Source organism: Dermacentor andersoni, chromosome 2 (assembly GCF_023375885.2).
Source record: "Dermacentor andersoni chromosome 2, qqDerAnde1_hic_scaffold, whole genome shotgun sequence".
Taxonomy (NCBI): domain Eukaryota; kingdom Metazoa; phylum Arthropoda; class Arachnida; order Ixodida; family Ixodidae; genus Dermacentor; species Dermacentor andersoni.
In genome coordinates this window covers 123,262,967-123,277,009 of record NC_092815.1, presented here as the reverse complement: position 1 = coordinate 123,277,009, position 14,043 = coordinate 123,262,967, and the positions used below count along the sequence as shown (strand labels likewise).

The 14,043-nt window shown below is 47.4% G+C and overlaps 1 protein-coding gene across 1 annotated transcript in view; it reads left to right on the top strand.

Moving 5' to 3' along the window:
* LOC129387569 (uncharacterized) overlaps nucleotides 1-13,399 on the top strand; it is a 28,210-nt gene extending 14,811 nt beyond the window's left edge. The window contains exons 3-5 of the mRNA XM_055076646.1: nucleotides 1,006-1,073; nucleotides 12,137-12,223; nucleotides 13,151-13,399. Of these exons, the coding sequence (XP_054932621.1) occupies nucleotides 1,006-1,073; nucleotides 12,137-12,223; nucleotides 13,151-13,287 (292 nt within the window). The 3' untranslated portion in view covers nucleotides 13,288-13,399. The remainder of the gene's footprint in view (nucleotides 1-1,005; nucleotides 1,074-12,136; nucleotides 12,224-13,150) is intronic.
* The last annotated feature ends 644 nt before the right edge of the window (nucleotides 13,400-14,043 follow it).

The window sequence follows — 14,043 nt, the reverse complement described above, 5'->3', positions numbered from 1 at the left end:
AAATTCGTGCAGCAGAGGCAGCCCCGTTTATAACGCACATCACGTAATTGCACCATGTTGCAATCGATTGAGGCGCAGTATTCGTGCAAATGACTAGAGCATAGCTTGCAAAGAGACACATGAATATAGTTACGACTGCTCTCTCACCAGCTTGCCACCGACGCTCTGGATGCAAACGGGTACTTGGCGTCGAAAACTAAAATTTAATGTCATAGACCGAGTGAATAAACTCAGTCATTTGCTTACGTGTAATGGAGACGACGACATCTATACTGTTAGGGACAAGAAAAAGGTAAAGCGCTCTTCCCAAGCAACGTCCACGCGAGCAAAACATAACGGATCGCAAAAGGCGCTTATTCAGTCATAGTGTCGGATCGGCAGAGCCAAATTATGATTTGCTGTGTCAGATAACTTGCATAAATTATTAGCAAAGCACATTGCAGTATTTATTAAGCTTAATGAACATGGAGTAGTTTCGAATAGTAACGTCGGCATTCGAAGCATCCGTGAACGCCGACGGCACCTTTATCGGCATTTAACATTTTGTTAGAACACGAAGTTCCTGAGTGTTCTTTCAATAATAAAAACTATCCTTGAAGACTCCTGTTCTTAATGCCGAACTTATGTACGGTTAAGAAAGGGGCTCTGACTTCAGCATCTTCTGTAACAATCTCTGATTCGCTAGCTTAGGAAAAAAGGTGGGGACAAGTTCGCGTTTCTAGGCAGGTGCACATGGAAGTGGCACAATATGTGCCGTGTGCCAAACACTTCGCAAGTGGCAGTACCTGCACGAAACATTTCTTGGGAATAATGAAAGGAGCGAAATGCACAACAATGAAAGCAAGACAGACATCCTAGTTGCGAGACAGACATAGTTTCGAATTTACTTGAGAAGTGTGAATGATTGACTGCTTCGAAAACAAAAGAATTATACTGCCCCTCGAACATATTTGGCTTCATTTTGCCTAAGAGATGCATGAGACGGAAATTTTGTGTATCTTTCAGAGAGAACCACACCTACCATGTAAAGGAAGGATCAACAACCGACAAACCTGTCTACACGGTGGACGACGGTAAATATGAAATGACGATTAAGATAAGCTCTTAAAAGTATTTTGATAGAAGTGGAGTAACCTGGAAAGTGTGGCGCTCAATATCGCTAATACCCTCTTTACCACTAGTTAACGACGGAAACTCGCCTTAATTGGTAAGAAGTTTTGAATGGTCGCTGTAAAAAGTGTACTTTACAGAAATATCTACATGTCTAGGCGTTTGAGACGTGTCCCCTGTTCTCCGCACCTTTTTAGAGGAATTCATTTTACAGCAAAGCTGTTAAGGGGAGCACCGCAACAGTTTTCATGTGACGGTTGTGAAGGCCGGCGGCGTTATGCGATGGCGTGACCCGCATCACGTGTCAATCAGAGGACAGCCACCAACGCAGCCTGCTTCGCGGCCCAGATTCACTTAGGAATGTAGGTAATTATCAAGAGTTGAAAATAAAGGAGAGCTCGCTGATGCCTCACACAAATGGACAGAAACTTCTTTGCGCAGTTTATCTGAGGCAGTAAACCGTAATTTCTGTTTCGCAGGTCGCGTTTCAATGCCTCCCCGGTGCAGGTTAGCTAGGAAGAGCTCCAATCGACAACTATTCATTTTTAGTTCGTCTCGTCCTTCTGTTTTGGCTAAGATCATTTTAAGCATGTCTCCGAAATCTGAACTCGACCCGCTTATCTTGGTGTTGAGGTTTTTAAAGTGAAGCTTTCTTGCCGATTCTGAGACACTTTTTCATGTGTATCTTGATCCGAACACTGAAGGCGTTTTACGAAATAATGTTGCCATCGCGGAACGCTGCAGCCAGGTAATTTACCGCTTAAAGCATAGAGTTTAAAACAATAATTACTAGAGGAAGCTGTGGCCCTTGTGTAAAGGGTAGCTGTGCAGGGCAAATCAGCCATCATGTAAATGATGTTTACTACATGGATTTCTGAAAACTTCATGGTTTCGCTTTAAACGAATGTCTGACTTTACAAGTTCATCAGTACGGCCCTATATCAATCATTACGGTCCTATATTATCAGTACGGCTGAAGCCGAAATAGAGGAGAAGATGAGTACTTAGCTGCCCCTTTCCCTCCCCTCTTGTAGCTAGCGCACGTCTCCCTGCTCGCTGCCTCCTCCCTTGAGCGCGCTGCCGCATCAAGCCACCATGCTTCTCGGCTCTCCTTTGCAAGCTTCCTTCCAGTGCACCTACAGCATACAGTGCGCGGTCACGGCGTTATCGCGTTTGGACTTTATACGAAACATCATGGTGACAACGACGGCAATGACGATGGCAACGGCGGAAATTCGCCTGGTGTGTCCATATATTTACTAAGAGATAGACTGTATAAGCGTTGATTACGCGTTCGCGTAAGAGCGCGCGTGTAATTGCAATAGAGGTAGGAATTCTTGAAATGTCTTTTCGATAAATGAGAATTTCATTCAAGGTCGACCGTAACGTGCGCGTGCAGCTGTCTAAACATCACGTACACCACAATCAAACTTCGCCATAACATACGTAGAGCGTTAGCGGTGCTAAGTTGTGGTCATTTTTTTTTCCTGGAGGTGTCGTGGGTATCTTCATTGTTTTGCCCAGGAGGATCTCACACCAAATTTTCTTTAAGACTCTGTTAGACCTAAGCTATTCTACACTTTTGTGTCATAAGCCAAGTTTATCACTGACCAGCACGCGTCAGTGAAATGGCGGATGTCTGTTTCGTTCAGCCGCAATGGGCTAACACGGCTGCTAGGTGGTATGGCCTGCTTTACGAATATCACACCATTGGATGCAACTGGTTCTGATAAAGTGGGAAAGAATCACTGCAGCTAGCTCTAAAGAACAAAAAGTGACGCGGTACTACGTTTTTTTTTAGTTACGTCAAAACGAAATAATTTTCTCGGCCATCATACATCTCGCGGTTGATCAGCGAAGGTATAGAAATGGTCATACAGACTAGCACAAATGCAAATAAGATGCCTCAAAAAATATCGTTTGAAGGTGTTTGGTAGGGCCCCGTATTCACAAAACTTCTGTCACCTAAGTGGAGCCTACATAAGACGGGTGATCGACTTGCTATATCAGAGATTGCGGTCGGGACTGGCTGATGTTCGAATGCTGACCCATGAGGAAAAAATGTGTAAATGAAAATCTTGAGTTTTCCATGGCAAAACCACGATATAAATATGAGGCCCATGGGAATGGACGACTTCAGATTATTATTGAGCGCCTGAAGTTATTTAGCGCTCACGTAACGCATGACAGACGAGTAAGTGTTCTTGCACTCCGCTGCCAGCGAAATGTGCCACCACGGCAGCTATTGTACCTATGATCTCGTTCTCATCAGCCAACGCCCTTGGCACCTAGCTACTGCCGGTTCGCTTGCCAGTGAGAGAACGCTCATGCGCAAAGTAGATTTTGGGAATGCGGGCAGAGTTTATCCGGCGGCCGGTCACAATGTGTTCTCAATAAGATTTCCGCCAGTTGTTTCGAATAAAGAGCTGAATTCTGCTTCATTCACAACGGACGACGTCTCTGATATTGGCGGCGAGGACTTACGGAGTCGCCATTTGTTGGAAGTTCCTCGCTCGCGTAGTATGAGGCATAACGCGAGGCACTCCTCATGTATGTTTGGCTGTTGCCGCTCATTAAAAGCAGCATGCGGGAGCCCTCCTGGACATTTCTGTAAGCACTCTCGAAACGCAAGAATTTCTCTCCTGTCAGCATAATACTCTTCGACAAACAGAAAGCACAGAATGGTTCACAGCCGCTATATTTTTTACCGAATACGTATTCAGGCCGCGTATAAGGAAACCATATCTCCTGGGCGCAGGGGAGAAGGAGCTGCGCGCCTATTGGCTCTCGCCGCAGGCCACTTTCGCAAGCATGGCGGCACCCAGGACCGCGGCCTCCGACGTTGCCTCCGAGATTTAAGTTTGTTTACGCTCCGACGCTGGGCTGTCGTTGCGGTAAACGCGATGAAGCAGTGGGCACTGACGCCCATTTGGTGATAGGAGCATCAATCACTTGCATTGTGGTGTATCCGAGGCACGTGAACCAGCTTGAAATGCTTCAAGAAACGCCTGTGCAACGTTGCGCAAGGGTTGTGTGCAGGCCCTTGACAACGCCACGCCTCGCTGCCGAAAGTTGCGTCGCTCCGTTTTCAACGACTCCCAAAAAGCGTTTATGCGGCAAGTGGACACGCGCCACATGGAAAACATAAAACTATATGATCGGAAAGAAAGAAGATGGCGGCGGCATCATCATGGAGCCATGAAATAGCCTATTCCTTTGCACGAGCTTCTTTAACAAGTCCGGCGATATATGTGCTGCCGGCAACTGCGTACATCACTGCAGCCACATATAGACAAGTCTTTTTTGACCGAAGGTAAAAAAGACCTGTCAGCAGCAGAATCTATAGATCTCATGCAACTAAATTATTCTTGCAACCGACAATGGGGTCGTAACCGGTATTTCGAAGTTTTTTTTACAAGCCTGCGTCGACGTATTGCAACACTTAATTTTTTACTTGCGCAGATGTGGTCTGGGGGTATTCCCTTTATGCTACCTCTGCAATCTATCAATCATTTTTTTTCATTTTCGTGTCGGCGGTTTTCTACTCGTCGAAAACGATGTCGAGAAATATCGCTTCAAAATCTAGGACTGCCTTTATGCAGCACTGTTATACTCTCCCTTGGAGCAACGGTATTAGGGTATACAGCCACAGGAACGTTTTGCAGAGCCGTTTTTAATTTCCCATGTGACACAACAAGACTGCCTTATTAATATTTCGTAGTTTCCATATTTGATTTACTTATACTTCATTTTTAGAAAATTGAAAAGTTCAAAAGAAATTCACAGTTAAATTATTATTAATTTATTAGTCAAAATTTAAGTTGCTGATGTTCAGGTATATCCTTTCAAGTATACCATTTAATTATATTTCAGTAATAAGTTTTTGATGCTACTCCTATGAAGGCAAGGCTGACTATGGTATTAAACACTACTTTATGTGATTTATTAATATTTGATTTCTCATATTAGATTACTCATTTATTTTCGTTTTTTTGTGTTATTTATTTATTCACCAAGTTATTTAATTTTTCAATCGCATTACTACCCGATTCGTGCCCTATCCCCCCGTAGTGGGTTTGTGTTCTGAATTGAATAATAATAATAATAATACTAATAATAATAATAATAATAATAATAATAATAATAATAATAATAATAATAATAATCACCGTCACCATGTGCTGAGGCCACAACAATAACGACGACGGGGAAGTTTTTGTTGCAGTTCAAAGTGCACATCTTCGAGAACGCTAGTACGGTCAGGTAAGAAGACGCCGCATGCGTTACGCGGAGCTCGAACTTGTGCAATATATTTCGACGCCACACAGAGTGACTGAGTGCACGCAACGCAGAATGAGAAGCGCGCATATATGCAGATGCGCGTCCACCAGCCTACAAAGCATGCTTCAAACCGTAAGCATTTTCCTCATACCGCGCGTGCGGCTTAGCTCTGATGTCCCATTCTTCGTGGAATATGATTTCCTTATACCCGCTATGCGTAAAAGTGCGTGGCCAACGCGTAACTGTGTCGTCTCTTATTGGAATAAAGCGTCGACCAAGCGGGAAACTACTAAAACACCGAGCTTTGCTACGATACTTCAGTTAAGAAGAATAAAAAAACAGCAACTTCTAATTGCTTCAGCGCACGGCACTTGTGCAACGCGGCGACGCATTTGCTGTAATGCAGTAAAGCAAGTGAGAATTTGTGCGCATGTGCAGTGTAAGGAAAATGAGTTATTATAAAAACTGTAAACCTCACTTGGTCATGCTTCTAGCCTTGTTATCCCAGGTGCTCAACTGAGGCCTCCGCGCTGAAGCATACAGTGTGTTGCAGTGAAGCGAAGAGAGAATTTGCGCGCGTCCTAAGTGTAAGCAACATGTTTTAAAAACTGGAAGCCACACTAGGACACGGTCAGAGTTAAGCCGCACGCATGGCAGCAGGAAAGTGCTTATGGTTATAAGCATGCTGTGAAGGCTTATGGACGAAAATCTGCATATATATGCGCGCTTCTCATACCGCGTGGCATGTACTCGGTCACTCCATGTGGCGCCTAAATATTTTGGACAAGTGCGCGCTCCGCGTAATGTATGCGGCGTTAAGTCTTACCTGATCGTACTAGCGTTCTCGGAGATGTGCACTGCGAACTGCAACATAAACTTACCGTGTCGTCGTTACTGCTGTGACCTCAACACATGGTGATGATGATCATGCCGCCGCCGTCTTCTTCCTTTTCGCTTTAGCGCGTGTCCACGTTCCGCATCAATGCTTTCTTCAGCGTCCTTAAAAATGGAACGACGCTGCTTTCGGACGCCAGGCGTGGTGTTGTCAAAAGCCGGCGCACAACCCTTGCGCAACGCTGCAAAGGCGTTTGTTAAAACATTTGAAGTTGCTTCACGTGCCTCGGATATACCACAATGCAAGTGATGCGTGCTCCTATCACCAAATGGGCGTCAGTGCCCACCGCTGCATCGTGTTCACCGCGGCGACATCCCACCGTCGGAGCGTAAACGAACTTAAATCTCGGAGGCAACGTCGGAGGTCGCGGCCCTGGGAGCCGCCATGCTAGCGGAAGTGGCCTGCGGCGAGAGCCAATAGGCGCGCAGCTCAGACCTCCCGGTGCGCAGGGGATATGTTTTCCTTATGGGCGTCTTGCGCTGGAGTTTGAGGTATAGTAGTGGCGCCTGGTGGCGGCGCGGGAAACGACATCTGGGTCGTACCAGCTTGGGTCGTATTGAGCCCTGGCTGTGGCGAAGCAAGTTTCTAGGCCGAGTTTTGCGTCGATTCGCACTTTTTTCTGCCCTGTTGCGAGTGCGAAAAGGCTCGTCACTTCTCACAGACCACGTCTGTGGCTGCGAGCTGGTCGCAGCCTATAGTTTAACGAAAACGGACTCTCCGTGTGCCGTGGGACGTAATGCTGGAAGCAGAAGGAATCGGCGACGCCGATCATGAGGGACCTAGCTCAGCATCGAAAAAGCGTCACCGTCGATACTGCTGCGTCGTGGGCTGCCATGAACAAGAAGGCCTGAATCCTAACATCCGATTCTATCGTTTCCCTTCAAGGCCTCACGAAGCGGAGCGTCGGGCACGCTGTATAACTGCAGTTCGTCGCGCTGGCTAAGCGAAACTTCGCGCCATGCTGACTGCTTCACCTGTCTTGAAGCTTGCTTGATTATAGATCTGCGTTCTAAAATTCGGTCTTTTGCGCCTACAGTCCCGACGGCAGACCGACATAGCAGCAGGCATGGCTGGTGATTCACGATTCGAAACCCGGCCACAGCGACAATTAACAATTCGATCGGTGCGAAGTGGTGAAGTGCCCAGGTGTGTGCAAATGACCACAAATGGCCGGGCTGATTCGGTGACAATTCACTACCCCACTACGAGCAGCACAGGTTAGAGAGTTAAATGTGCTCATACTTGACCTCAAGCCAGCATGTTGAGGCAGCGCAGCAAGATAGTATTGATTACAGCACATCGATTTTCGAGCGTTGTCATTAAAAGCTACATCAAGCGAGCAGCGCACGAGCTCGCGCTGCAGCGCGATTCGCACGTACGTGCGAGCTCATATGCATTGCATCAATTATTACCAGTTACTAAAAGAGACAGATGGCCGCTACTACAACGCAGGCATAACTACTTGTTTAGCGGCATGCAGTCAACAAAGATGGCAGGAGACCCGCCGTTTCGCGGCATGTCGAAAGACCGCTGCCGTCGCGGCGCGTACGATCGTGCGCTCGAGCAGTTCGTACATCGCGGCATGCTGAAAGACCGCTGCCGTCGCGGCGCGTACCGTCGTGTGCTCGAGCAGTTCCGTACACATGATGTCTGCTTATCGCTGCTGTGGATTAATCTATAGCAAGCATTTCCTCGCGTTTGTGCGCCTGAATCTAGCAGCGTGCAAACCTTACCTGAAGTTCCACTTCGTACGCGACTCGCTTCACTTGCGATTGACACCACGCTAAAACTTCGCCGCTTAATTCTTGAACGGCATACACGTATTCGGCACTGCATAATTTCTTGCCTTTACGCAGCGTGCCACTCCTGCAAAAATCTTCGGCGCCCGATATTCGCTGCAGGCCGTGATACAACACAACCGAAAGTGGCGGGTCCGTATTGTAAACGTGCTTTCCGAAGCAGACGACCGAGCTTGGTACGACCCATTTTAGGACAGAGGGCGCTTTTTAGCACCTTTTTCGCAGCGCCCCCTGGGCAATGCACGAGCCCCATACGCAACACGGCCATGGCGGCAGCATCTCGATGGGGGCAAAATGCGAAAACATTCGTGTACTTAGATTTATGTGCACGTTAAAAAAAACGGCCTTGGCTTAGCTTGGTTAAGCCTGGTGATTGCGAAGCAATAGTGTGGTATTCTCGGATCAGCTGGTAGTATGGCTGGTGGTAGTCTTGGGTTATGCTAGTGTTACGGCTTACAGTGAATCATCTAAGCACCAGCACGTCCAGGTGCATCTCGGACTTGAGCACGCCGTTGGCGAACGCCCGTATCGAGCTGAAGGACGAGAGGTCCAACGACGTTCTCGATGCTCGACACCCGCCGAACGTCGGCGGCTGCGAGGAGGCCGCTGCTGATGTCGCGACACGCGAGGATGACTCGGGTAGTGTTCCTGTATATGCTCCCGCAGGGAGCAGAGTTGCGCATAGGTCCGCCGCCGTGATCCAGCTCTGCAGCGAAGCCACTCCTCGCGCGCGCAGGAGCCAAATGCCGCGCGGTATTCCGCCTTTTTCTCTGGTGGTCGCGAGCTACAAGCGCCAATTGTTCGCAGGCGCTTCGCAAAGGGCACTTGTTAATACAGGCTACGCTCGAACGAGTCATTCGTGCAGCCGGAGGGGGTGGGCTTCCAACCAACCGAAACTTTGTATGTACCAATGTAAACACGCATATACAAACACACACGAACGTACAAATATGGGGTTGGACCGCCTTCCATCCCCCAAAATAAAATACTCCCGTGGCTCGAACAGCTCCAAAGTTCGCTCGCAAACGCGCAGTACGTTGCCACAAAAAGCGGTGCAATGATTTTCAGCATGCATATGAAGTTGTCTTATCATGGTCAGAAAGCAAGAAATGTTTTAAAGAGTGTTTAAAACTTCACACACGTAAGGTGGACACTTAGCGCATTTTGGCTGCCGAAACCAGCCGATTAATGACCGTCGCCAAGAGAGGTATCGTGCCTGCAGTTATGTCAGTGACCGTTAACAGAGCGCCATTTATCACTAACCATCGTTCACAACAGCTGCACGTTTTCGATACATGCGGTGCAGACACAGATTTAAGCGCACTTCAAATGTTGACATGTGCACATTTTAAGCAAAGCTTACTTTTATTTACTATTACTATTTAGTAGTACTTACTATTTAGTAATGCTTACTATTTAGTAGCAGCAAATCTGCAAATACAAAAAGATTCAAGATGCAAGAGCTTCTAGCTGCTCCTCTGAACGCACGATCGACGGTGCACTGATTACAATGGCGATGGTACTGACCGAAACGACGAGTTCGCATGAGTCGGCGATGCGCCCGTAAAGTTGGCTTCGCATCGGCGCGGATCATTTGACGTCATTTTTCGCGCTCGGACAATAGCGGTGCGAGCGGCGCCGGAAAAGGTATGCGCAACTCTGCTCCCTGCGGGAGCATATACAGGAACACTAGACTCGGGCGCCGCGCCGCGCCCCTGGTGAGAGGAGCGGGAGTTAGGCCGCCGTTGGTGGCTACCGCCTCGCCTCGCGACGGCGTGAGATGGGGCCCCGTTTTTACACAGCAGGTGTGACGTCACTCTAGTTCACGTGGTGTGACGTGACGCAGCGAGGTCACGCTAAAGGTCAATGGTGCCTACCACCACCTCGCCACGGAACGGGCTGAAGTGCGACCTAAAGTAGTATTGCTTCGCAATAACAAACATCAGGTGCTCCAAATTTCCGGAGTCCCCCAGTACGGCGCGAGCTACACTGAGATCGTGATTTTCGCACGTAAAACCCCATAATTTTAATTTTTTTTAACCGAACACGTATAGTGAACGCCCTCAGAGCGCGGTCGCCGCGATGGAGCCCCTCGAACCGCCTTCTAGCATGAAAGGTACGCAGTCACTGAGAGCAAACTATGTAAAATATGTTGTTATAGTGGGCTGTCTGCATAATAAAATGGAGCATAACAGAATGAAGCCTCAATGCAGCGATCGCACGATTCGCAGCGACCAACTGCGCGTCAGCATGCATGCCTGCATACAATGTTTGCTTTCGCTGCGAGCGCGTTTTCGCAATTTTCCGTGAGCTTTAGGCCGTAGCATATGACCCTTTGACAGCAAACACGCAACCATTGTTGCATGGACGATAGCAAGCTGCTAAAAAACAATTTATAACTAGTTGCTTCCACACACGCCTACGGCGACTTGTTATAGGCGATCGCAAAGATTCAATCTTTCTTTTTTTCTCTTTTATTCTAAATTCTTGAACTTTTCAATATCATTATTTCTCAAGTTGCATTGCGCTGTACGTTTATCAGTCATCTCAGCGAGCAGTTTCCCACAGCTTCTTTTTGTTAATCCCGTATACATGTATAGTTTGGCGCTGACAAAAACACGAGCATATGCCTTTTTCTTAACTTGCTTCCAACCGTTCCCTTTCCATTGCAGTGAACTTTCCAGTGCCTAGCATCAGCAAGTTGATAGATCAATGCTTCATCCCACTGACTGGCAGCGCGCGGGCGAGTGTCGCAATCCGCGCTTTCTTTTAATCACTGAACGTCGCAGCCCCGACGCGTAGCAGACATGTTCATCCCGGAAGTATTTGCTGCGCAGCCGAGTTGTAGTCGGTGGCTGCTTGCCGGTTGTAAATTTCGCGATCCAAGCTTCACGCAGCTTCTTGTCCCGCGGCTACGTGAGAATAAGGCTGACACCGGACTCCGTTGCGTACGTCCGGCACTGCGGCACCGAATAGTAGCCTACCATGTTGTACGCCTTCAAAGGCAGCCACTACCAACTATAGGCCTTTCAAATGTTCTCAAGCAGACACCCGAAGCGGGAAAAGCTCCCCACTTAATCAGAATCTCAGCGCAGCTGGGACTTTAAACTTTCGTTTTCAGCTTGCTTCGGCGCTTCCGAAGCAGCCGACGTGGCCGCTTTGTTCACGTGATCCCTTATACCACGTCAAGCCGACGGCAGCGCCAGCTATTCCAGTGGTGGAGCTCGCCCCCAATAGCGCCCAACACTCAGACGGAGACACGGGCGCATACATACATACATATGTGGAAAATGAGAGCAAATGTTGTAAGGTTTTATCAGAGGTGGTATTTATGCGCGGTAGCTTAGAACTCTTGCTGCTTAAGGTTATTGGACATTTATGGTAAACAAGTTAAAAAAAGCAAGGTGTAGAGCAATATGGTATATAAGTGTGATTATACTCAGGTTTACTACATGAAGTTCAAACGGCAATAATCAGTGGACGGCTCTATAAGTCCTATGTTCCAGAAATGTTCTCTAAATATAGTGCATGAACAAAAAGCGTTTTTATTAGTCAGCAAAACAATACAGGCGCATTGCCAGTGAGACGTACACTAACTTCCAAAAGTTTTGTTCCTGCTACCTGCATGCGCCTGTGACGTGCAACGATGAACAAAAGTCGTTTTATTGACTTTTGAGGTAATGCCAAGGAATACTGCACACCAGTGAACAGCTCGCCTGTTATATGTAGTGAAAGCGTCGGACAAGCTGAACGCTTGTAAAAAATTCACTACCTTACTTTTTTTACAGTCGCATTGGCCGTAGTGAGATTTCCAAACATTTCCGCCAAGCAGCTGAATTCTCGAAATTGCACACGTAATTTATGGAACGAGTTCGCAAAGTTTTTGTTTGTATCAGTTATTTATTATTGGTTGGTCGCCTTCGCTCATAGCATCTCTGGTATCATGGTTGGCGGGAAATTGTTCTTACGATCAAATATAGCGTAAGGCCTGATTTCCAATACAAGCCTAGATGCGCAGTTCATTGCGCCTTATTTTTGTTTTGTTTTGCAGGTGCGGATGGTGAGAAAATGGTGAATTTCATCTATACCAACTATGAGAATTGCATCGTGGCGGACTTCCCGTTCAAGATGAGACAAAGTAAGAATCTGCAATTAACTAGGCTAATAGGCACACAGTGTTCATTGTTTAGCAGGGAGGATATAAAAGCGGCATACTACGATACGCAATTTCGTTATAATAGCATGAAGCCAACAAACTATGACCTCAACGAGATCACTGGATGTAATAATAGTTGTTATTGATTTGTAAAGTTAGTTACGGGTGATGATTAACTATTGTCATAGACTTCGTATTCCTAACAAGAAAAGAAAGTCGCAGTTTCAACCGAGAGACAAAGTATTGATTGCCTTACAGAATTAGTAGACAGTTATACGAAGTAAGATTAGTAGTTTTATCAATTGTGTAAGCTGCTCTAAACATTCGCGTATTAACAAAATTAACAAACGTGCTTTCACGCGCCCAGGCAAGTACGAACACATCTCAATCAATGACTGCGGAAACTCGCTGTCAGAACGCTGTTGTGCTGAGAAGTGGCAGCTGTGGCGAGACAATTCCCTTCCGTGCTGTCTCTCACTTCAGTGCGAACTAGGTGCACGAGCACTCAGCGCATACGAAGCTGTCAGCTACCTCGGGCCACGTAGCCTTCAAAGCCATCGCACATGGCTTGCAAGGTAGTGTTAGGATGGCCGTGCTCAGCCGGCGCAGCCAAAATAGAAAAGGAGATGCGCGCGCACCTGCTCCCTTCCGCCCCCTCTTAGCGCGCGCACATCTCGTGAGCAGACCGCGCGCGCGTCCCGCATTCTTCCCTAGGGCGTACGGGAAGACGCTGCCGCATAAAGCGTCCATCCTCCTCGGCTGACCCTCGCAGGCTGACCCTCACAAGTAACGTGTGATAATGCATAATTAACATACTCGTGTCGTCATGAGGTAATTTATTTAGATCTTTTCCCCTCTTACGCTCGAGCAGCATTCACAGTGGGAGCAACTTTCTTTTTTTTTTTGCAGGCTGTGGTCTATGGGTCACCAAAGATGTGTTGCACAGTTTCCCGCAAGAATGCATTGACCAGTTAGAGGACAACTGCGACAAGGCGGTCGCGGTGTTCGACGACGAAACTTGCAAGGGTGTGTTCGACAATATCTAGAGCACTTCTCACGCGCGTGTATCTTTATGAGCGTTCGGTCATTAGTACCGAATAATAAATTGCTCCATCACACGAAACATAACTCTCCCGTCGATTAGTTATTTCTAATCTGTTTCCCCCTTCTCCACGCAGTCCACCCAATCCCTAGGGAAAAAAAAGTGGCGCGCCTATCCAACGTGCTGTTAGAAACGAAATGACGCGAAACTTGTTCATATTAGCGAGTTAGCAGCAGGAGTGGGTAACACGAGCTCCAACACGTTGCTACCTGCCTGTGTTACGACGACGAAGGCGATCTACGATGCTTGCATAGAGAAGAAACATGGCACAGGGTACTATGACACATATATAAATATCTTTAAGGCTTTGGACATTCACGTCACTGTGACACATCCATTCTGGAGGTGTAGATGACAGTAGGCACATATGCATTGGCCAACATTGTATATAACAAGATGAATAAAAAAAATTAACTGAGGATTTATGTTTTCGTGGGAATAAACGAAGAGTGTGTCTGCGTGACGTTACGTCGCGCATAATTGGAGTGGCGTGAGCATTGGAGTTTCCATGATGGCCTTATCCAGTCCGGTGTCGCGTTGACAAGGGGTCGCATGCTCCCCAGGCGTTTCGACAAGATACAGCGAGTCGTAGTGCACTTTCTGTGGTCACATGGAGTCAAAACAGTGAGCACGCACCGTAGGCTGTAGGACCTTCCCCTTTGTTCCTACAGGCTGACCTAGCCCCATCGAATTACCAAAC